The 23717-nt window shown below is 32.7% G+C and overlaps 1 protein-coding gene across 1 annotated transcript in view; it reads left to right on the plus strand.

The window, feature by feature from the left end:
- Positions 1-18432, plus strand: part of LOC109792941 (uncharacterized) — a 29023-nt gene extending 10591 nt beyond the window's left edge. Inside the window, 1 exon segment of the mRNA XM_083068285.1 lies at positions 43-18432. Within this exon segment, the coding sequence (XP_082924411.1) occupies positions 43-181 (139 nt within the window). The 3' untranslated portion in view covers positions 182-18432.
- The last annotated feature ends 5285 nt before the right edge of the window (positions 18433-23717 follow it).

A 23717-nucleotide genomic window follows, 5' to 3' on the forward strand; every position in this document is an offset into this window, starting at 1 on the left:
CTTGTTTGTAGTCTTATTTACTTTTAACATTTTTATATGCAGTGTTGAATCCCAGGAAGTACTTGATGCTGAACTTTCAGCTCGAGATTTACAGTTAATTAATGTAACTGACAGCGAAATACACAGTCAGGTATACTGCACAACAATTTTTTTTGCATATTATCTTTGTTCCATTCATTAAATTTGCATCACGACACAGCGTAAAACTTTAATTGAAAAATGACTTTGGTTGTATGTTAGGACATTTATGTTTAGTAATTTGTATTTATGTTGTTTGCTGAAGGCTGATCTATTGTTTTCTTTAGTATAAATAACTTATGGTATGAAAATTCCTTTTAATTAATAAACATGGGGAGTACAAAAGTACAAGTACAGAGTTGGTGAGCACAAGGCATCATCTGTCTAAAAAAAAATGATGATTATTTTTGTCGACAAATGATGAAAGAGGTATTCGATTTTCTTATGCCTCATCATGATGTCGATAAATTGAGACGGTTATTATTATATACATGTTGTATGCATCATGAAAAAATATAGGGCATGAAAGTTCTATATATTCGTCTTTGTCTCTCATCTCGGTAAAAATTGGTCGGATTTATATGATGATGCTTTTTGTTGATAAATGATGAAAGATGTATACGATCTTCTTATGCCTCATCCTGATGTCGAAAAATTAAGGTTATTATTATATGCATATTGTATGCATCGTAAAAAAATATAGAACATGAGAGTCCTATATATTTGCCTTTGTCCCTCATCTCGGTAAAAATTAGTTGCATTTACATGATGATTATTTTTGTCGACAAATGATGAAAGAGGTATACGATTTTCTTATGTCTCATCCTGATGTCGATAAATTGAGACGGTTATTATTATATGCATGTTGTATGCATCATAAAAAAATATAGGGCATGAAAGTCTTATATATTTGCCTTTGTCCCTCATCTCGGTAAAAGTTGGTTAGATTTACATGATGATGCTTTTTGTCGACAAATGATGAAAGAAGTATACGATCTTCTTATGCCTGATCCTGATGTCGAAAAATTGAGACAGTTATTATTATATGCATGTTGTATGCATCGTGAAAAAATATAGGGCATGAAAGTCCTATATATTTGCCTTTGTCCCTCATTTCGGTAAAAATTAGTTGGATTTACATGATTATTTTTGTCGACAAATGATGAAAGAGGTATACGATCTTCTTTTGCCTCATCCTGAAGTCGAAAAATTGAGATGGTTATTATTATATGCACCTTGTATGCATCGTGAAAAAATATAGGGCATGGAAGTCCTATATATTTGGGTTTGTCCCTCGTATCGGCAAAAATTGATTGGATATACATGATGATTATTTTTGTAAAAAAATGATGAAAGAGGTATACGATTTTCTTATGCCTCATCCTGATGTCGATAAATTGAGACGATTATTATTAAATGCATGTTGTATGCATCATGAAAAAATATACGGTATGAAAGTCTTATATATTTGTCTTTGTCCCTCATATCGGTAAAAATTGGTTGGATTTACATGATAATGCTTTTTGTCGACAACTGAAGAAAGACGTATACGATCTTCTTATGCCTCATTCTGATGTCGATAATTTTAGACGGTTATTATTATATGCTTAATGTATGCATTGTGAAAAAATGTAGGGCATGAAAGTCCTATATATTTGCCTTTGTCCCTCATCTCGGTAAAAATTGGTTAGATTTACATGATATTTTTTGTCGACAAATGATGAAAGAGGTATACGATCTTCTTCTGCCTCATCTTGATGTCGACAAATTGAGACGGTTATTATTATATGAATGTTGTATGCATCATGAAAAAATATAGGGCATGGAAGTCCTATATATTTGACTTTGTCCCTCGTCTCGGTAAAAATTGGTTGGATTTACATAATGATTATTTTTGTCGACAAATGATGAAAGAGGTATACGATTTTCTTTTGCCTCATCCTGATGTCGATAAATTGAGACGATTATTATTATATGCATGTTGTATGCATCATGACAAAATGTAGCGTATGAAAGTCCTATATACTTACCTTTGTCTCTCATCTCGGTAAAAAATGTTTGGATTTACATGATGCTTTTTTTCGACAAATGATGAAAAAGATATAAGATCTTCTTATGCCTCATCCTGATGTCTAAAAATTGTGACGGTTATTATTATATGCATGATGTATCCATCATGAAAAAATATAAGACATGAAACTCCTATATATTTGCTTTGTCCCGTATGTCGGTAAAAATTAGTCGGGTTTACATGATTATTTTTGTCAAGAAATGATGAAAGAGGTATATGATTCTCTTATGCCTCATCCTGATGTCGATAAATTGAGACGGTTATTATATGCATGTTGTATTCATCATGAAAATATATGGGGCATGAAAGTCCAATATATTTGCCTTTGTCCCTAATTTCGGTAAAAATTGGTTGGATTTACATGATGCTTTTTGTCTGCAAAAGATGAAAGAGGTATACGACTTTCTGATGCTTCATCCTGATGTCGATAAATTGATACAGTTATTATTATATGCATGTTGTATGCATCATGAAAAAATATAGGACGTGAAAGCCCTATATATTTGCCTTTGTCCTTTATCTCGGTAAAAATTGGTTGGATTTACATGATGATGCTTTTTGTTGACAAATAATGAAAGAGGTATACGATCTTCTTATACCTTATCCTGATGTCAAAAAATTGAGACGGTTATTATTATATGCATGTTGTATGCACCGTAAAAAAATATAAGACATGAAAGTCCTATGTATTTGCCTTTGTCCCTAATCTCGGTAAAAATAGGTTGTACTTACATGATTCTTTTTATCGATAAATAATGAAAGAGATATACAATCTTCTTATGCCTCATCCTGATTCGAAAAATTGAGACGGTTACTATTATATGCATGTTGTATGCATCGTGAAAAAATATAGGGCATGAAAGTCCTATATATTTTCTTTTGTCCCTCATCTCGGTAAAAATTGGTTGGATATACATGATGATTATTTTTGGCGAAAAATGATAAAAGAGGTATATGATTTTCTTATGCCTCATCCTGATGTCGATAAAATGAGACGGTTATTATTATATGCGTGTTGTATGCATCATGAAAAAATTTACGGCATGTAAGTCTTATATATTTGCCTTTTTCCCTTATCTCGGTAAAAATTGGTTGGATTTACATGATGATGCTTTTTGTCGACAAATGATGAAAGAGATATACAATCTTCTTATGCCTCATCCTGATGTCGAAAAATTGACACGATATTCTTATATAAATGTTGTATGCATCATGAAAAAATATAGGGCATGAAAGTTCTATATATTTGCCTTTGTCCCTGATGTCGGTAAAAATTGGTTGGATTTACATGATGCTTTTTGTCGACGAATGATGAAAGAGGTATACAATCTTCTTATGCCTAATCCTTATGTTGAAAAATTAAGACGGTTATTATTATAAGAGTGGTGTATGCATCATGAAAAAATATAGGGCATGAAAGTCCTATATATTTGTCTTTGTATCTCATCTCGGTAAAAATTGGTTAGATTTACATGATTATTTTTGTCGACAAATGATGAAAGAGGTATACGATTTTATTATACCTCATCCTGAAGTTGATAAATTGAGACGGTTATTATTATATGCATGTTGTATGTGTCTTGATAAAATATAGGGCATGAAAGTCCCATATATTTGCCTTTGTCACTCATCTCGGTAAAAATTGGTTGTATTTAAATGATGATTATTTTTTGTCGATAAATGATGAAAGAGATATACGATATTCTTATGCCTTATCTTTGTGATGAAAATGTGAGACGGTTATGATTAGATGCATGTTATAGTCGTCGTTAAAAAATATAGGGTATGAATGTTTTATATTTTTGCCTTTTTCGCTCTTCTCGGTAAAAATTAGTTGAATTTACATGTTGATTATTTTTGTCGACAAATGATGAAAGAGGTATACGATTTTCTTATGCCTCCTCCTGATGTCGATATATTGAGACGATTATTATTATATGCATGTTGTATGCATCATGAAAAAATATAGGGTATGAAAGTCCTATATATTTGCCTTTATCCCTCATCTCGGTAAAAATTAGTTAGATTTACATGATGATGCTTTTTGTCGACAAATGATGAAAGACGTATACGATTTTCTTATGTCTCATCCTGAGGTCGGTAAATTGAGACGGTTATTATTATATGCATGTTATATGCATCATGAAAAAATATACCGCATGAAATTCATATATATTTGCCTTTATCCCTCATCTCAGTAAAAATTGGTTGGATTTACATGATGATGCTTTTTGTCGACAAATGATGAAAACGGTATACGATCTTCTTATGCCTCATCCTGATGTCAAAAAATAGAGACGGTTATTGTTATACGGATGTTGTATGCATGCCAAAAATATATAGGGCATGAAAGTCCTATATATTTGACTTTGTCCCACGTCTCGGTAAAAATTGGTTGGATTTACATGATGATTATTTTTGTCGACAAATGATGAAAGAGGTATAGATTTTCTTATGCCTCATCTTGATGTCGATAAATTGAGACGGTTATTATTATATACATGTTGAATGTATCATGAAAAATATAGGGCATGAAAGTCATATATATTTGCCTTTGTCCCTCATCTCGGTAAAAATTGGTTGGATATACATGATGATTATTTTTGTCGACAAATGATGAAAGAGGTATACGATCTTCTTATGCCTCATCCTGTTGTCAAAAAATTGTGACGGTTATTATTATATGCATGTTGTATGCATTGTGAAAAAATATAGGGCATGAAAGTTTTATATATTTGCCTTTGTCTCTCATGTCGGTAAAAATTATTTGGATTTACATGATGATTATTTTTGTCGACAAATGATGAAAGAGGTATACGATTTTCTTATGCCTCATCCTGATGTCGATAAATGGAGACGATTATTATTATATGCATGTTGTATGCATCATGAAAAAATATAGCGCATGAAAGTCCTATATATTTGCCTTTGTCCCTCATTTCGGTAAAAATTGGTTGGATTTACATGATGATGCCTTTTGTCGACAAATGATGAAAGAGGTATACGATCTTCTTATGTGTCATCCTAATGTCGAAAAATTAAGACGGTTATTATTATATGCATGTTGTATCCATCATGAAAAATATAGGGCATGAAAGTCCTATATATTTGCCTTTGTACGTCATCTCGGCAAAAATTGGTTGGATTTACATGATGATTATTTTTGTCGACAAATGATGAAAGAGGTATACGATTTTCTTATGCCTCATTGTGATGTCGATAAATTGCGACGGTTATTATTATATACATGTTGTATGGATCATGAAAAAATATAGGGCGTGAAAGTCCTATATATTTGCCTTTGTCCGTCATCTCGGTAAAAATTGGTTGGATTTACATGATGATACTTTTTGAGAACAAATGATGAAAGAGGTATACGATTTTCGTTTGTCTCATCCTGATGTCGATAAATTGAGACGACTATTATTACATGGATGCTGTATGCATCATGAAAAAATATAGGGCATGAAAGTCCTATATATTTGCCTTTATCCCTCATCTCGGTAAAAATTGGTTGGATTTTGTCCCTCATTTCGGTAAAAATTGGTTGGATTTACATGATGAAACCTTTTGTCGACAAATGATGAAAGAGGTATATGATTCTCATATGCCTCATCCTGATGTCGATAAATTGAGACGGTTATTATTATATGCATGTTGTATGCATCATGAAAATATATGGGGCATTAAAGTCCTATATATTTGCCTTTGTCCCTCATCTCGGTAAAAATTGGTTGGATTTACATGATGATGCTTTTTGTCGGCAAAAGATGAAAGAGGTATACGACTTTCTGATGCCTCATCCTGATGTCGATAAATTGATACGGTTATTATTATATGCATGTTGTATGCATCATGAAAAAGTATAGGACGAGAAAGTCCTATATATTTGCCTTTGTCCTTCATCTCGGTAAAAATTGGTTGGATTTACATGATGATGCTTTTTGTTGACAAATGATGAAAGAGGTATACGATCTTCTTATGTCTCATCCTGATGTCGAAAAATTGAGACGGTTATTATTATATGCATGTTGTATGCATCGTAAAAAAATATAAGACATGAAAGTCCTATGTATTTGCCTTTGTCCCTAATCTCGGTAAAAATAGGTTGTACTTACATGATGATTCTTTTTATCGATAAATAATGAAAGAGATATACAATCTTGTTATGCCTCATCCTGATTCGAAAAATTGAGACGGTTACTATTATATGCATGTTGTATGCATCGTGAAAAAATGTAGGGCATGGAAGTCTTATATATTTGCCTTTGTCCCTCATCTCGGTAAAAATTGGTTGGATATACATGATGATTATTTTTGGCGACAAATGATAAAAGAGGTATACAATTTTCTTATGCCTCATCTTGATGTCGATAAAATGAGACGGTTATTATTATAGGCGTGTTGTATACATCATGAAAAAATTTACGGCATGTAAGTCTTATATATTTGCCTTTGTCCGTCATCTCGGTAAAAATTAGTTAGATTTACATGATGATGCTTTTTGTCGACAAATCATGAAAAACATATACGATTTTCATATGTCTCATCCTGAGGTCGGTAAATTGAGACAGTTATTATTATATGCATGTTATATGCATCATGAAAAAATATACGACATGAAATTCATATATATTTGCCTTTATCCCTCATCTCAGTAAAAATTGGTTGGATTTACATGATGATGCTTTTTGTTGACAAATGATGAAAAAGGTATACGATCTTCTTATGCCTCATCCTGATGTAGAAAAATTGAGACGGTTATTGTTATACGGATGTTGTATGCATGCCGAAAATATATAGGGCATGAAAGTCCTATATATTTGCCTTTGTCCCTTATCTCGGTAAAAATTAGTTGGCTTTACATGATGATTATTTTTGTCGCAAATGATGAAAGATGTATACGATCTTCTTATGCCTCATCCTGATGTCAAAAAATTGAGACGGTTATTATTATATGCATGTTGTATGCATCATGAAAAAATATATGGCATGAAAGTCCTATATATTTGCCTTTGTCCCTCATCTCGGTAAAAATTGGTTGGATTTACATGATTATTTTTTTCGACAAATGATGACAAAGGTATACGATTTTCATATGCCTCATCATGAAGTCGATAAATTGAGATGGTTATTATTATATGCATGTTGTATGCATCATGAAAAATATAGGACATGAAAGTCCTATATATTTGCCTTTGTCCCTCATCTCGATAAAAATTGGTTGGATTTACATGATGATACTTTTTGAGAACAAATGATGAAAGAGGTATACGATTTTCCTTTGTCTCATCCTGATGTCGATAAATTGAGACGACTATTATTACATGGATGCTGTATGCATCATGAAAAAATATAGGGCATGAAAGTCCTATATATTTGCCTTTATCCCTCATCTCGGTAAAAATTGGTTGGATTTTGTCCCTCATTTCGGTAAAAATTGTTTGGATTTACATGATGAAGCCTTTTGTCGACAAATGATGAAAGAGGTATATGATTCTCTTATGCCTCATCCTGATGACGATAAATTGAGACGGTTATTATTATATGCATGTTGTATGCATCATGAAAATATATGGGGCATGAAAGTCCTATATATTTGCCTTTGTCCCTCATCTCGGTAAAAATTGGTTGGATTTACATGATGATGCTTTTTGTCGGCAAAAGATGAAAGAGGTATACGACTTTTTGATGCCTCATCCTGATGTCGATAAATTGATACGGTTATTATTATATGCATGTTGTATGCATCATCAAAAAGTATAGGACGTGAAAGTCCTATATATTTGCCTTTGTCCTTCATCTCGGTAAAAATTGGTTGGATTTACATGATGATGCTTTTTGTTGACAAATGATGAAAGAGGTATACGATCTTCTTATGTCTCATCCTGATGTCGAAAAATTGAGACGGTTATTATTATATGCATGTTGTATGCATCGTAAAAAAATATAAGACATGAAAGTCCTATGTATTTGCCTTTGTCCCTAATCTCGGTAAAAATAGGTTGTACTTACATGATGATTCTTTTTATCGATAAATAATGAAAGAGATATACAATCTTATTATGCCTCATCCTGATTCGAAAAATTGAGACGGTTACTATTATATGCATGTTGTATGCATCGTGAAAAAATATAGGGCATGGAAGTCTTATATATTTGCCTTTGTCCCTCATCTCGGTAAAAATTGGTTGGATATACATGATGATTATTTTTGGCGACAAATGATAAAAGAGGTATACAATTTTCTTATGCCTCATCCTGATGTCGATAAAATGAGACGGTTATTATTATATGCGTGTTGTATGCATCATGAAAAAATTTACGGCATGTAAGTCTTATATATTTGTCTTTTTCCCTCATCTCGGTAAAAATTGGTTGGATTTACATGATGATGCTTTTTGTCGACAAATGATGAAAGAGGTATACAATTTTCTTATGCCTCATCCTGATGTCGAAAAATTGACACGGTATTCTTATATAAATGTTGTATGCATCATGAAAAAATATAGGGCATGAAAGTTCTATATATTTGCCTTTGTCCCTGATGTCGGTAAAAATTGGTTGGATTTACATGATGTTTTTTGTCGACGAATGATGAAAGAGGTATACAATCTTCTTATGCCTAATCCTTATGTTGAAAAATTGAGACGGTTATTATTATGAGTGGTGTAAGCATCATGAAAAAATATAGGACATGAAAGTCCTATATATTTGCCTTTGTATCTCATCTCGGTAAAAATTGGTTAGATTTACATGATTATTTTTGTCGACAAATGATGAAAGAGGTATACGATTTTCTTATGCCTCATCCTGAAGTTGATAAATTGAGAAGGTTATTATTATATGCATGTTGTATGCGTCTTGATAAAATATAGGGCATGAAAGTCCCATATATTTGCCTTTGTCACTCATGTCGGTAAAAATTGGTTGTATTTAAATGATGATTATTTTTTGTCGATAAATGATGAAAGAGATATACGATATTCTTATGCCTCATCTTGATGACGAAAATGTGAGACGGTTATGATTAGATGCATGTTATAGTCGTCGTTAAAAAATATAGGGTATGAATGTTTTATATTTTTGCCTTTTTCGCTCTTCTTGGTAAAAATTAGTTGGATTTACATAATGATTATTTTTGTCGACAAATGATGAAAGAGGTATACGATTTTCTTATGCCTCCTTCTGATGTCGATAAATTGAGACGGTTATTATTATATGCATGTTGTATGCATCATGAAAAAATATAGGGCATGAAAGTCCTATATATTTGCCTTTATCCCTCATCTCGGTAAAAATTAGTTAGATTTACATGATGATGCTTTTTGTCGACAAAGCATGAAAAACGTATACGATTTTCTTATGTCTCATCCTGAGGTCGGTAAATTGAGACAGTTATTATTATATGCATGTTATATGCATCATGAAAAAATATACGGCATGAAATTCATATATATTTTCCTTTATCCCTCATCTCAGTAAAAATTGGTTGGATTTACATGATATTGCTTTTTGTCGACAAATGATGAAAAAGGTATACGATCTTCTTATGCCTCATCCTGATGTCGAAAAATTGAGACGGTTATTGTTATACGGATGTTGTATGCATGCCGAAAATATATAGGGCATGAAAGTCCTATATATTTGCCTTTGTCCCTTATCTCGGTAAAAATTAGTTGGCTTTACATGATGATTATTTTTGTCGCAAATGATGAAAGATGTATACGATCTTCTTATGCCTCATCCTGATGTCAAAAAATTGAGACGGTTATTATTATATGCATGTTGTATGCATCATGAAAAAATATATGGCATGAAAGTCCTATATATTTGCCTTTGTCCCTCATCTCGGTAAAAATTGGTTGGATTTACATGATTATTTTTTTCGACAAATGATGACAAAGGTATACGATTTTCATATGCCTCATCATGAAGTCGATAAATTGAGATGGTTATTATTATATGCATGTTGTATGCATCATGAAAAATATAGGACATGAAAGTCCTATATATTTGCCTTTGTCCCTCATCTCGGTAAAAATTCGTTGGAATTACATGATGATACTTTTTGTCGACAAATGATGAAAGAGGTATACGATTTTCTTATGCCTCATCCTGATGTCGATAAATTGAGACGATTATTATTATATGCATTTTGTATGTATCATGAAAAAATATAGCGTATGAAAGTCCTATATACTTGCCTTTGTCCCTCATCTCGGTAAAAATTGGTTGGATTTACATGATGCATTTTGTCGACAAATGATAAAAAAGGTATTTGATCTTCTTATGCCTCATCTTGATGTCGAAAAATTGAAACGATTCTTATTTTATGAATGTTGTATGCATCATGAAAAATTATAGGGTATGAAAGTCCAATATATTTGTATTTGTCCCTCATCTTGGTAAAAATTGGTTGCATTTACATTATGATGCTTTTTGTTGACAAATGATGAAAGAGGTATACGATCTTCTTATGCCTCATCCTGATGTCGAAAAATTGAGACGCTTATTATTATATGGATGTTGTATGGATCATGAAAAAAAATAGGGCATGAAAGTCCTATATATTTTCTTTTGTCCCTCATATCGGTAAAAATGTGTTGTATTTACATGATTATTTTTGTCGACAAATGACGAAAGAGGTATACGATCTTCTTATGCGTCATCCTGATGTCAAAAAATTGAGACGGTTATTATTAAATGCATGTTGAATGCATCGTGAAAAAATATAGGGCATGAAAATCTTATATATTTGCCTTTATCCCTCATCTTGGTAAAAATTGGTTGGATTTACATGATAATGCTTTTTGTCGACAAATGATGAAAGAGTTATACGATATTCTTATGCCTCATCCTGATGTCAAAAATTTGAGAAGGATATTATTATATGCATGTTGTTTGCATCATGAAAAAATATAGGGCATGAAAGTCCTATATATTTGCCATTGTCGGTCATCTCGGTAAAAAATTGTTGGATTTACATAATGATGCTTTTTGTTGACAAATGATGAAAGAGGTATACGATCTTCTTATGCCTCATCCAGATGTCGAAAAATTGTGACGGTTCTTATTATATGAATGTTGTATGCATCATGAAAAAATATAAGGTATGAAAGTCCAATGTAATTGCATTTGTCCCTCATCTCGGTAAAAATTGGTTAGATTTACTTGATGATTATTTTTGTCGACAAATGATGAAAGAGGTATACGATCTTCTTATGCCTCATCCTTATGTCGAAAAATTGAGACATTTATTATTATATGGATGTTGTATGCATCATAAAAAATATAGGGATTGAAAGTCCTATATATTTCCCTTTTTGTCCCTCATCTCGGTAAAAATTGGATGTATATAGATCATTATTTTTGTCGACAAAGGATGAGAGAGGTATACGATCTTCTTATGCCTCATCTTGATGTCGAAAAATTGAGACATTATTAGATGCATGTTGTAAGCATCGTGAAAAAATATAGGGCATGAAAATCTTATATATTTGCCTTTATCCCTCATCTTGGTAAAAATTGGTTGGATTTACATGATGATGCTTTTTGTCGATAAATGATGAAAGAGGTATACGATCTTCTTATGCCTCATCCTGATGTCAAAAAATTGAGAAAGTTATTATTATATGCATGTTGTATGCATCATGAAAAAATATAGGGCATGAAAGTCCTATATATTTGTCTTTGTCCCTCATCTCGGTAAAAAATAGTTGTATAGACATGATGTTTATTTTTGTCGACAAATGATGAAAGAGGTATACGATCTTCTTATGCCTCATCCTGATGTCCAAAAATTGAGACGGTTATTGTTATATGCATGTTAGATGCATCATGAAAAATTATAGGGCATGAAAGTCGTATGTATTTCCCTTTGTGCCTCATCTCGGTAAAAAATGGTTGTATAGACATGATGATTATTTTTGTCGACAAATGATGAAAGAGGTATACGATCTTCTTATGCCTCATCCTGATGTCAAAAAATTGAGACGGTTATTATTATGTGCAAGTTGTATTCATGGTGAAAAAATATAGGGCATGAAAGTCCTATGTATTTGCCTTTGTCCCTCATCTCGGTAAAAATTGGTTGTACAGACATGATGTTTATTTTTGTCGACAAATGATGAAAGAGGTATACGATCTTCTTATACCTCATCCTGATGTGCACAAATTGAGACGATTATTGTTATATGCATGTTGGATGCATCATGAAAAATTATAGGGCATGAAAGTCCTATATATTTGCGTTTGTCCCTTATCTCGGTAAAATTTGGTTGGATTTACATGATGCTTTTTGTCGAAAATGATGAAAGAGGTATACGATCTTTTTATGCCTCCTCTAGATGTCAAAAAATTGAGACGGTTATTATTATATGGATGTTGTATGCATCTTGAAAAATTATAGGGCATGAAAGTCTTATATATTTGGCTTTGTCCCTCATCTCGGTAAAAATTGGTTAGATTTACACGATGATGCTTTTTGTCGACAATGATGAAAGAGGCATACGATCTTCCTATGCCTCATCCTGATGTCGAAAAATTGAGACGGTTATTATTATATGGATGTTGTATGCATCGTGAAAAAATATAGGGCGTGAAAGTCCTATATATTTGCCTTTGTCCCTCATCTCGGTAAAAATTAGTTGAATTTACATGATGATTATGTTTGTTGACAATTGATGAAAAAGGTATACGATATTTTTATGCCTAATCTTGATGACGAAAATTGAGACGGTTATTATTAGATGCATGTTGTTGTCATTGTGGAAAAACATAGGGCATGAAAGTCGTATGTATTTGCCTGTCCCTCATGTCGGTAAAAATTGGTTGTATTGACATGATGATTATTTTTGTCGATAAATGATGAAAGAGGTATACGATCTTCTTATGCCTCTTCCTGATGTTGGAAAATTGACACCGTTATTTTTTTATGCATGTTGTCTGCATCGTGAAAAAATATAGGGCATGAAAGTCCAATATATATGCCTGTGTCCCTCATCTCGGTAAAAATTGGTTGTATTTACATGATGATTATTTTTCTCGACAAATGATAAAAGAGGTATATGATCTTCTTATGCCACATCTTGATGTCGAAAAATTGAGACGGTTATTATTAGATGCATGTTGTAGTTATCGTCAAAAAATATAGGGCACGAAAGTTCTATATATTTGTCTTTCTCCCTCATCTTGGTAAAAATTGCTTATATATACATGATGATTATATTTGTCGTCAAATGATAAAAGAGGTATATGATCTTCTTATGCCTCATCCTGAAGTCGAAAAATTGGTACGGTTATTATTAGATGCATGTTGTAGTCATCGTGAAAAAATATATGGCATGAAAGTCCTATATATTTTCCTTTATCCCTCATCTCGGTAAAAATTGGTTGTATTTACACGATGATTATTTTTGTCGACTAATGATGAAAGAGGTATATGATCTTCTTATGCGTCATCCTGATGTCGTAAAATTGAGGCGGTTCTTATTAGATGCATGTTCTAGTCATCGTGAAAGAATATAGGGCACGAAAGTCCCATATATTTGCCTTTGTCCCTCTTCTCGGTAAAAATTGGTTATATTTACATGATGATTATTTATGTCGACAAATGATGAAAAAGGTTTACGATCTTCTGATACCTCATCCTGATGTCGAAAAATTGAGACGGTTAATAGTAAACGCGTGTTGTTTGCATCGTGAAAAAATATAGGGAATGAAAGTCCTATATATTTGTCTTTGTGCCTCATCTCGGTAAAAATTGGTTATATTTACATGATGATTATTTTTGTCGACAAATGATGAAAGAGATATACGATCTTTTTATACCTCATCTTGATGTCGACAAATTGGGACGGTTATTATTAGATGCATGTTGTAGTCATCGTGGAAATGTATAGGGCATGAAAGTCCTATATATTTGCTTTGTCCCTCATCTCGGTAAAAATTCATTGTATTTACATGATGATATTTTTGTCGACAAATGATGAAAGAGGTATACACTCTTCTTACGCCTTATCCTGATGTCAAAAAATTGAGACGGTTATTATTAGATTCATGTTGTAGTCATCGTAAAAAAATATGGCACGAAAGTCCTATATATTTGGCTTTGTCCCTCATCTCGGTAAAAAATGGTTATATTTACATGATGATTATTTTGGTCGACAAATGATGAAAGAGGTATACGATCTTCTTATGCATCATCATGATGTCAAAAAATTGAGACGTTTATTATTAGATGCATGTTGTAGTTATCGTGAAAAAATTTAGGGTTTGAAAGTCCTATTTATTTGCCTTTCTCCCTCATCTCGGTAAAAATTGGATTAATGACATGATGATTATTTTTGTCGACAAATGACGAAAGAGGAAAACGATCTTCCTATCCTCTTCCTGATGTCAAAATATTGAGACGGTTATTATTAGATGCGTGTTGCGTGGATCGTGAAAAAATATAGGGCATGAAAGTCCTATATATTTGCCTTGGTCCCTCATCTCGGTAAAAATTGGTGGTATTTAAATGATGATTATTTTTGTCGACAAATGATGAAAGAGGTATACAATCTTCTTATGCGTCATCCTAATGTCGAAAAATTGAGACTATTATTATTATATGCATGTTGTAGTCATCGTCAAAAAATATAGGAAACGAAAGTCCTATATATTTGCCTTTGTGCCTCATCTCGGTAAAAATTGGTTATATTTACATGTTGATTATTTTTGTCGATAAATGATGAAAGAGGTATACGATCTTTTTATACCTCATCCTGATGTCAAAAAATTGAGACGGTTATTATTAGATTCATGTTGTAGTCATCGTCAAAAAATATAGGGCACGAAAGTCCTATATATTTGGCTTTGTCCCTCATCTCGGTAAAAAATGGTTATATTTAAATGATGATTAATTGTTCGACAAATGATGAAAGAGGTATACGATCTTTTTATGTCTCATCCTGATGTCGAAAAATTTGGACGGTTATTATTAGATGCATGTTGTTGTCATTGTGAAAAAATATATGGCATGAAAGTCCTATATATTTGCCTTTGTCCCTCATCTCGGTAAAAATTGGTTGTATTTACATGATGATTATTTTTGTCGGCAAATGATGAAAGAGGTATACGATCTTCTTATGCCTCATCTAGATGTCGAAAAATTGAGACGGTTATTATTAGATGCGTGTTGTATGCATCATGGAAAAATATAGGGCATGAAAGTCCTAGATACTTGCCTTTGTCCCTCATCTCGGTAAAAATTGGTTGTATTTATAGGAAAATTATTCTAGTCGACAAATGATGAAAGTGGTATACGATCTTCTTATGCCTCATACTGATGTTGGAAAATTTGGACAATTATTTTTCGATGCATGTTGTATGCATCGTGAAAAAATATAGGGCATGAAATTCCTATATATTTGCCTTTCTCCCTCATTTCGGTAAAAATTGGTTGTATTTACATGGTGATTATTCTTGTCGACAAATGATAAAAGAGATATATGATCTTCTTATGCCTCATCCTAATGTCAAAAAATTGAGATGGTTATTATTAGATTCATGTTGTAGTCATCATAAAAAAATATAGGACACGAAAATCCTATATATTTGCCTTTGTCCCTCTTTTCGGTAAAAATTGGTTGTATTTACATGATGATTATGTTTGTCGACAAATGATGAAAGAGGTATACGATCTTCTTATCCCTCATCCAGTTGTCAAAAAATTTAGACGGTTATTATTAGATGCATGTTGTACGCATTGTGAAAAAGTATAGGGCATGAAAGTCCTATAGATTTGCCTTTGCCCTGTCTTCACGGTAAAAATTGGTTGTACTTGCATGATGATTATTTTTCTTGACAAATGATGACAGAGATATACGATCTTCTTATGCCTCATCATGATGTCAAAAAATTGAGACGTTTATTATTAGATGCATGTTGTAGTCATCGTGAAAAAATATAAGGTTTGAAAGTCCTATTTATTTGGCTTTCTCCCTCATCTCGGTAAAAATTGGATTAATGACATGATGATTATTTTTGTCGACAAATGACGAAAGAGGAAAACGATCTTCCTATGCCTCTTCCAGATGTTAAAAAATTGAGACGGTTATTATTAGATGCGTGTTGCATGGATCGTGAAAAAATATAGGGAATGAAAGTCCTATATATTTGTCTTTGTCCCTCATCTCGGTAAAAATTGGTGGTATTTAAATGATGATTATTTTTTTCGACAAATGATGAAAGAGGTATACGATCTTCTTATGCGTCATCCTAATGTCAAAAAATTGAGACTATTATTATTAGATGCAAGTTGTAGTCATCGTCAAAGAATATAGAGCACGAAAGTCCTATATATTTGCCTTTGTGTCTCATCTCGGTAAAAATTGGTTATATTTACATGTTGATTATTTTTGTCGACAAATGATTGAAGAGGTATACGATCTTTTTATACCTCATCCTGATGTCGACAAATTGGGACGGTTATTATTAGATGCATGTTGTAGTCATCGTGAAAAAATATATGGCATGAAAGTCCTATATATTTGTCTTTGTCCCTCATGTCTGTAAAAATTGGTTGTATTTACACGATGATTATTTTTGTCGACAAATGATGAAAGAGGTATACGATCTTCTTATGCCTCATCCTGATGTCGAAAAATTGAGACGGTTATTATTAGATGCATGTTGTATGCATCGTGAAAAATATAGGGCATGAAAGTCCTATATATTTGCTTTTGTCCCTCATCTCGGTAAAAATTGGTTATATGTACATGATGATTATCTGTGTCGACAAATGATGAAAGAGGTATACGATCTTCTTATGCCTCATCCAGATGTCGAAAAATTGAGACGGTTATTATTAGATGCTTGGTGTAATCATCGTCAAAAAATATATGGCACGAAAGTCCTATATATTTGCCTTTGTCCCTTATCTCGGTAAAAAATTGGTTACATTTACATGATGATTATTTTTGTTGACAAATGAAAGAAAAGGTAGAGGATCTTTTTATGCCTCATCCTGATGTTGAAAAATTGGGACGGTTATTATGAGATGCATTTTGTAGTCATCGTGAAAAAATATAGGGCACAAAAGTCCTATATATTTTGCCTTTCTCCCTCATCTCGATAAAAATTGGTTGTATTTACATGATAATTATTTTTGTCGAAAAATGATGAAAAAGGTATACGATATTCCTGTGCCTCATCCTGATGTAGAAAAATTGAGACGGTTATTATTAGATTCATGTTGTGTGCATCATGAAAAAATATAGGGCCTGATAGTCCTATATATTTGCCTTTGACCCTCATCTCGGAAAAAATTGCTTTTATTTACATGATCATTATTTTTTTCGACAAATGATGAAAGACGTATACGATCTTCTTATGCCTCATCCAGATGTCAAAAAATTGAGACAGTTATTATTAGATGTGTGTTGTATGCTTCGTGAAAAAATATAGGGCATGAAATTCCTATATATTTGCTTTTGTCCCTCATCTCGGTAAAAATTGGTTATATTTTCATGATCATTATTTTTTTGGACAAATGATGAAAGAGGTATACGATCTTCTTATGCCTCATCCAGATGTCATAAAATTGAGACGGTTATTATTAGATGTGTGTTGTATGCTTCGTGAAAAAATATAGGGCATGAAATTCCTATATATTTACGTTTGTCCCTCATCTCGGTAAAAATTGGTTGTATTTGCATGATGATTATATTTGTCGACAAATGATGAAAGAGGTATACGATCTTCTTATACCTCATTCTGATGTCGAAAAATTCAGATGGTTATTATTAAATGCGTATTGTATGCATCGTGAAAAAATATAGGACATGAAAGTCCTATATATTTGTATTTGTCCCTCATCTTGGTAAAAATTGGTTATATTTACATGATGATTAGTTTTGTTGACAAATGATGAAAGAGGCATACGATCTTTTTAAGCCTCATCCTGATGTCGAAAAATTGGAATGGTTAATATTAGATGCATGTTGTAGTCATCATGAAAAAGTATAGGGCATGAAAGTCCTATATATTTACCGTTGTCCCTCATCTCGGTAAAAATTGGTTGTATTTACATGAAGTTTAATTTTGTCGACAAATGATGAAAGAGGTATACGATATTCTTATGCCTCATCCTGATGTTGGAATCTTGGGACAATTATTTTTCGATGTATGTTGTATGCATCGTGAAAAAATATAGGGCATAAAAATCCTATATATTTGCCTTTGTCCCTCATCTTGGTAAAAATTGGTTGTGTTTACATGATTATTTTTGTTGACATATGATGAAAGAGATATACGATCTTCTTATGTCTCATCCTGATGTCAAAAAATTGAGACAGTTATTATTATATGCATATTGTAGTCATCGTGAAAAAATATAGGACATGAAAGTCCTATATATTTACGTTTGTCCCTCATCTCGGTAAAAATTGGTTGTATTTACATGATGATTATATTTGTCGACAAATGATGAAAGATGTATACGATCTTCTTATGTCTCTTCTTGAAGTCAAAAAATTGAGAAGGTTATTATTAGAGACGTGTTGTAGTCATCGTGAAAAAATACAGGGCATGAAAGTCCTATTTATTTGTCTTTGTCCCTCATCTCAATAAAAATTGGTTGTATTGACATGATGATTTGTTTTGTCGACAAATGATGAAAGGGGTATACGATCTTCTTATGCCTCATCCTGATGTCAAAAAATTGAGACGGTTATTATTCGATGTGTGTTGCATGCATCGCGAAAAAATATAGTGCATGAAAGTCCTACATATTTGCCTCTGTCCCTCATCTTGGTAAAAATTGGTGGTATTTACATGATGATTATTTTTGTCGACAAATGATGAAAGAGGTATACGATCTTCTTATGCGTCTTCCTGATGTCAAAAAATTGAGACGGTTATTATTAGATGCATGTTGTAGTCATCGTGAAAAAACATAGGGCACGAATGTCCTATATATTTGTCTTTCTCCCTCATCTCGGTAAAAATTGCTTGTATATACATAATGATTATTTTTGTCGACAAATGATGAAAGAGGTATAAGATCTTCCTATGCCTCATACTAAAGTCAAAAAATTGAGACAGTTATTATTAGTTGCGTGTTGTATGCATCGTGAAAAAATATCGGCCATGAAAGTCCCATATATTTGTCTTTGTCCCTCATCACGGTAAAAATTGGTTGTATTTACACGAAGATTACTTTTGTCGACAAATGATGAAAGATGTATACGATCTTCTTATGGCTCATCCTGATGTTGGAAAATTGGGACAGTTATTTTTCGATGGATGTTGTATGCATCATGAAAAAATATAGGACATGAAAGTCGTATATATTTGCCTTTGTCACTTATCTCGGTAAAAATTAGTTGTATATACATGATGATTATTTTTGTCGAAAAATGACGGAAGAGGTATACGATCTTCTTATGCCTCATCCAGATGTCGAATAATTGAGACGGTTATTATTAGATGCGTGATGTATGCGTCGTGAAAAAATATAGGGCATGAAAGTCCTAAATATATGCCTTTATCCCTCATCTCGGTAAAAATTGGTTATATTTGCATGAAAATTATTTTTGTCGACAAATGATGAAAGACGTATACGATATTCTTATGCCTCATCCTGAAGCTGGAAACTTGGGACAGTTATTTTTCGATGCATGTTGTATGCATTGTGAAAAAATATAGGGCATGAAAGTCCTATAAATTTGCCTTTGTCCCTGATCTCCGTTAAAATTGGTTGTATTTACATGATTATTTTTCTCGACAAATGGTGAAAAGATATATGATCTTCTTATGTCTCATCCTGATGTCAAAAAATTGAGACAATTATTATTAGATGCATGTTATAGTGATCGTGAAAAAATATAGGGCATGAAAGTCCTATATATTTACCTTTGTCCCTCATCTCGGTAAAAATTGGTTGTATTTACATGATGATTATTTTTCTCGACAAAAGATGAAAGAGATATACGATCTTCTTATTCCTCATCTTGATGTCAAAAAATTGAGACGGTTATTATTAGATGCATGTTGTAGTCATCGTGAAAAAATACGGGGCATGATTGTCCTATTTATTTGCCTTTGTACCTCATCTCGGTAAAAATTGGTTGTATTTACATGATAATTATTTTTGTCGAAAAATGATGAAAGAGGTATATGATCTTTTTATGCCTCATCCTGATGTCAAAAAATTGGGACAGTTATTATTAGATGCATGTTGTAGTTATCGTTAAAAAATATAGAGCATGAAAGTCCTATTTATTTGCCTTTGTCCCTCATCTCGGTAAAAATTGGTTGTATTGACATGATGATTATTTTTGTCAAAAAATGATGAAAGAGGTACACGATCTTCTTATGCCTCATCCAGATGTCAAAAAATTGAGACGGTTATTATTAGATGAGTGTTGAATGCATCGTGAAAAAATATAGGACATGAAAGTCCTATATATTTGTCTTTGTCCCTTATCTCGGAAAAAATTGGTGGTGTTCACATGATGATTGTATTTGTCGACAAATGATGAAAGATGTATACGATCTTCTTATGTCTCTTCTTGAAGTCAAAAAATTGAGAAGGTTATTATTAGAGACGTGTTGTAGTCATCGTGAAAAAATACAGGGCATGAAAGTCCTATTTATTTGTCTTTGTCCCTCATCTCAATAAAAATTGGTTGTATTGACATGATGATTTGTTTTGTCGACAAATGATGAAAGGGGTATACGATCTTCTTATGCCTCATCCTGATGTCAAAAAATTGAGACGGTTATTATTCGATGTGTGTTGCATGCATCGCGAAAAAATATAGTGCATGAAAGTCCTACATATTTGCCTCTGTCCCTCATCTTGGTAAAAATTGGTAGTATTTACATGAGAATTATTTTTGTCGACAAATGATGAAAGAGGTATACGATCTTCTTATGCGTCTTCCTGATGTCAAAAAATTGAGACGGTTATTATTAGATGCATGTTGTAGTCATCGTGAAAAACATAGGGCACGAATGTCCTATATATTTGTCTTTCTCCCTCATCTCGGTAAAAATTGCTTGTATATACATAATGATTATTTTTGTCGACAAATGATGAAAGAAGTATAAGATCTTCCTATGCCTCATACTAAAGTCAAAAAATTGAGACAGTTATTATTAGTTGCGTGTTGTATGCATCGTGAAAAACACGGCCATGAAAGTCCCATATATTTGTCTTTGTCCCTCATCACGGTAAAAATTGGTTGTATTTACACGAAGATTACTTTTGTCGACAAATGATGAAAGAGGTATACGATCTTCTTATGGCTCATCCTGATGTTGGAAAATTGGGACAGTTATTTTTCGATGGATGTTGTATGCATCATGAAAAAATATAGGACATGAAAGTCGTATATATTTGCCTTTGTCACTCATCTCGGTAAAAATTAGTTGTATATACATGATGATTATTTTTGTCGAAAAATGACGGAAGACGTATACGATCTTCTTATGCCTCATCCAGATGTCGAATAATTGAGACGGTTATTATTAGATGCGTGATGTATGCGTCGTGAAAAAATATAGGGCATGAAAGTCTTATATATATGCCTTTATCCCTCATCTCGGTAAAAATTGGTTATATTTGCATGAAAATTATTTTTGTCGACAAATGATGAAAGACATATACGATATTCTTATGCCTCATCCTGAAGCTGGAAACTTGGGACAGTTATTTTTCGATGCATGTTGTATGCATTGTGAAAAAATATAGGGCATGAAAGTCCTATAAATTTGCCTTTGTCCCTGATCTCCGTTAAAATTGGTTGTATTTACATGATTATTTTTCTCGACAAATGGTGAAAAGATATATGATCTTATGTCTCATCCTGATGTAAAAAAATTGAGACAATTATTATTAGATGCATGTTATAGTGATCGTGAAAAAATATAGGGCATGAAAGTCCTATATATTTACCTTTGTCCCTCATCTCGGTAAAAATTGGTTGTATTTACATGATGATTATTTTTCTCGACAAAAGATGAAAGAGATATACGATCTTCTTATTCCTCATCTTGATGTCAAAAAATTGAGACTGTTATTATTAGATGCATGTTGTAGTCATCGTGAAAAAATACGGGGCATGATTGTCCTATTTATTTGCCTTTGTACCTCATCTCGGTAAAAATTGGTTGTATTTACATGATAATTATTTTTGTCGAAAAATGATGAAAGAGGTATATGATCTTTTTATGCCTCATCCTGATGTCAAAAAATTGGGACAGTTATTATTAGATGCATGTTGTAGTTATCGTTAAAAAATATAGAGCATGAAAGTCCTATTTATTTGCCTTTGTCCCTCATCTCGGTAAAAATTGGTTGTATTGACATGATGATTATTTTTGTCAAAAAATGATGAAAGAGGTACACGATCTTCTTATGCCTCATCCAGATGTCAAAAAATTGAGACGGTTATTATTAGATGAGTGTTGAATGCATCGTGAAAAAATATAGGACATGAAAGTCCTATATATTTGTCTTTGTCCCTCATCTCGGAAAAAATTGGTGGTGTTCACATGATGATTGTTTTTGTCGACAAATGATGAAAGAGGTATACGATCTTCTTATGCGTCATCCTGATGTCGAAAAATTGAGGCGGTTATTATTAGATGCATGTTGTTGTCATCGTGAAAAAATATAGGGCACGGAAGTCCTATATAGTTGCCTTTGTCCCTCCTCTCGGTAAAAATTGGTTATATTTACATGATGATTATTTTTGTCGACAAATGATAAAAGAGGTATATGATCTTCTTATGCCACATCCTAATGTCGAAAAATTGAGACGGTTATTATTAGATGCATGTTGTAGTCATCGTCAAAAAATATAGGGCACGAAAGTCCTATATATGTGTCTTTCTCCCTCATCTTGGTAAAAATTGCTTATATATACATGATGATTATATTTGTCGTCAAATGATAAAAGAGGTATATGATCTTCTTATGCCTCATCCTGAAGTCGAAAAATTGGTACGGTTATTATTAGATGCATGTTGTAGTCATCGTGAAAAAATATATGGCATGAAAGTCCTATATATTTGCCTTTATCCCTCATCTCGGTAAAAATTGGTTGTATTTACACGATGATTATTTTTGTCGACTAATGATGAAAGAGGTATACGATCTTCTTATGCCTCATCCTGTTGTCAAAAAATTGAGACGGTTTGATGGAGATAAGTTAAAGATGATTGATAATCTTCAATAGCTCCATGCTTGGACCGAATGTTCTTGAGGTTGACCTTGATATGAAGTCCTTGAAGGAGGTTCCTTAAGCTTGTGAAGGAAGCTTGAGGAACCAAGCCAAAAGTAGAAGAACTTTGAGAGAATCCTTAGAGTGAGGGTTCTCTTCGATTTCGGGACTCTTGAGTGAGAGAGAAAATTCAGATTTCTATTCTCAAATTGTTCAAAAGTGAGTACAAGGGAAGGAATTACAAATATATAGGGTAGAGGTAGCTTCTAGGAGAAGCTAACCTTAACCATGGTTCACTAGGAACCATGGTAAGGTAGGCTTAACTCCCACGGTTTAGCTAGCTTCTAGGAGAAGCTAACCTTGACCATGGTTCACTTAAGAACCATGGTAAGGTTGGCTTAACCTCCCTTGGT

Source organism: Cajanus cajan, chromosome 2 (assembly GCF_000230855.2).
Source record: "Cajanus cajan strain Asha chromosome 2, NIPB_CcT2T_4, whole genome shotgun sequence".
Lineage (NCBI taxonomy): Eukaryota > Viridiplantae > Streptophyta > Magnoliopsida > Fabales > Fabaceae > Cajanus > Cajanus cajan.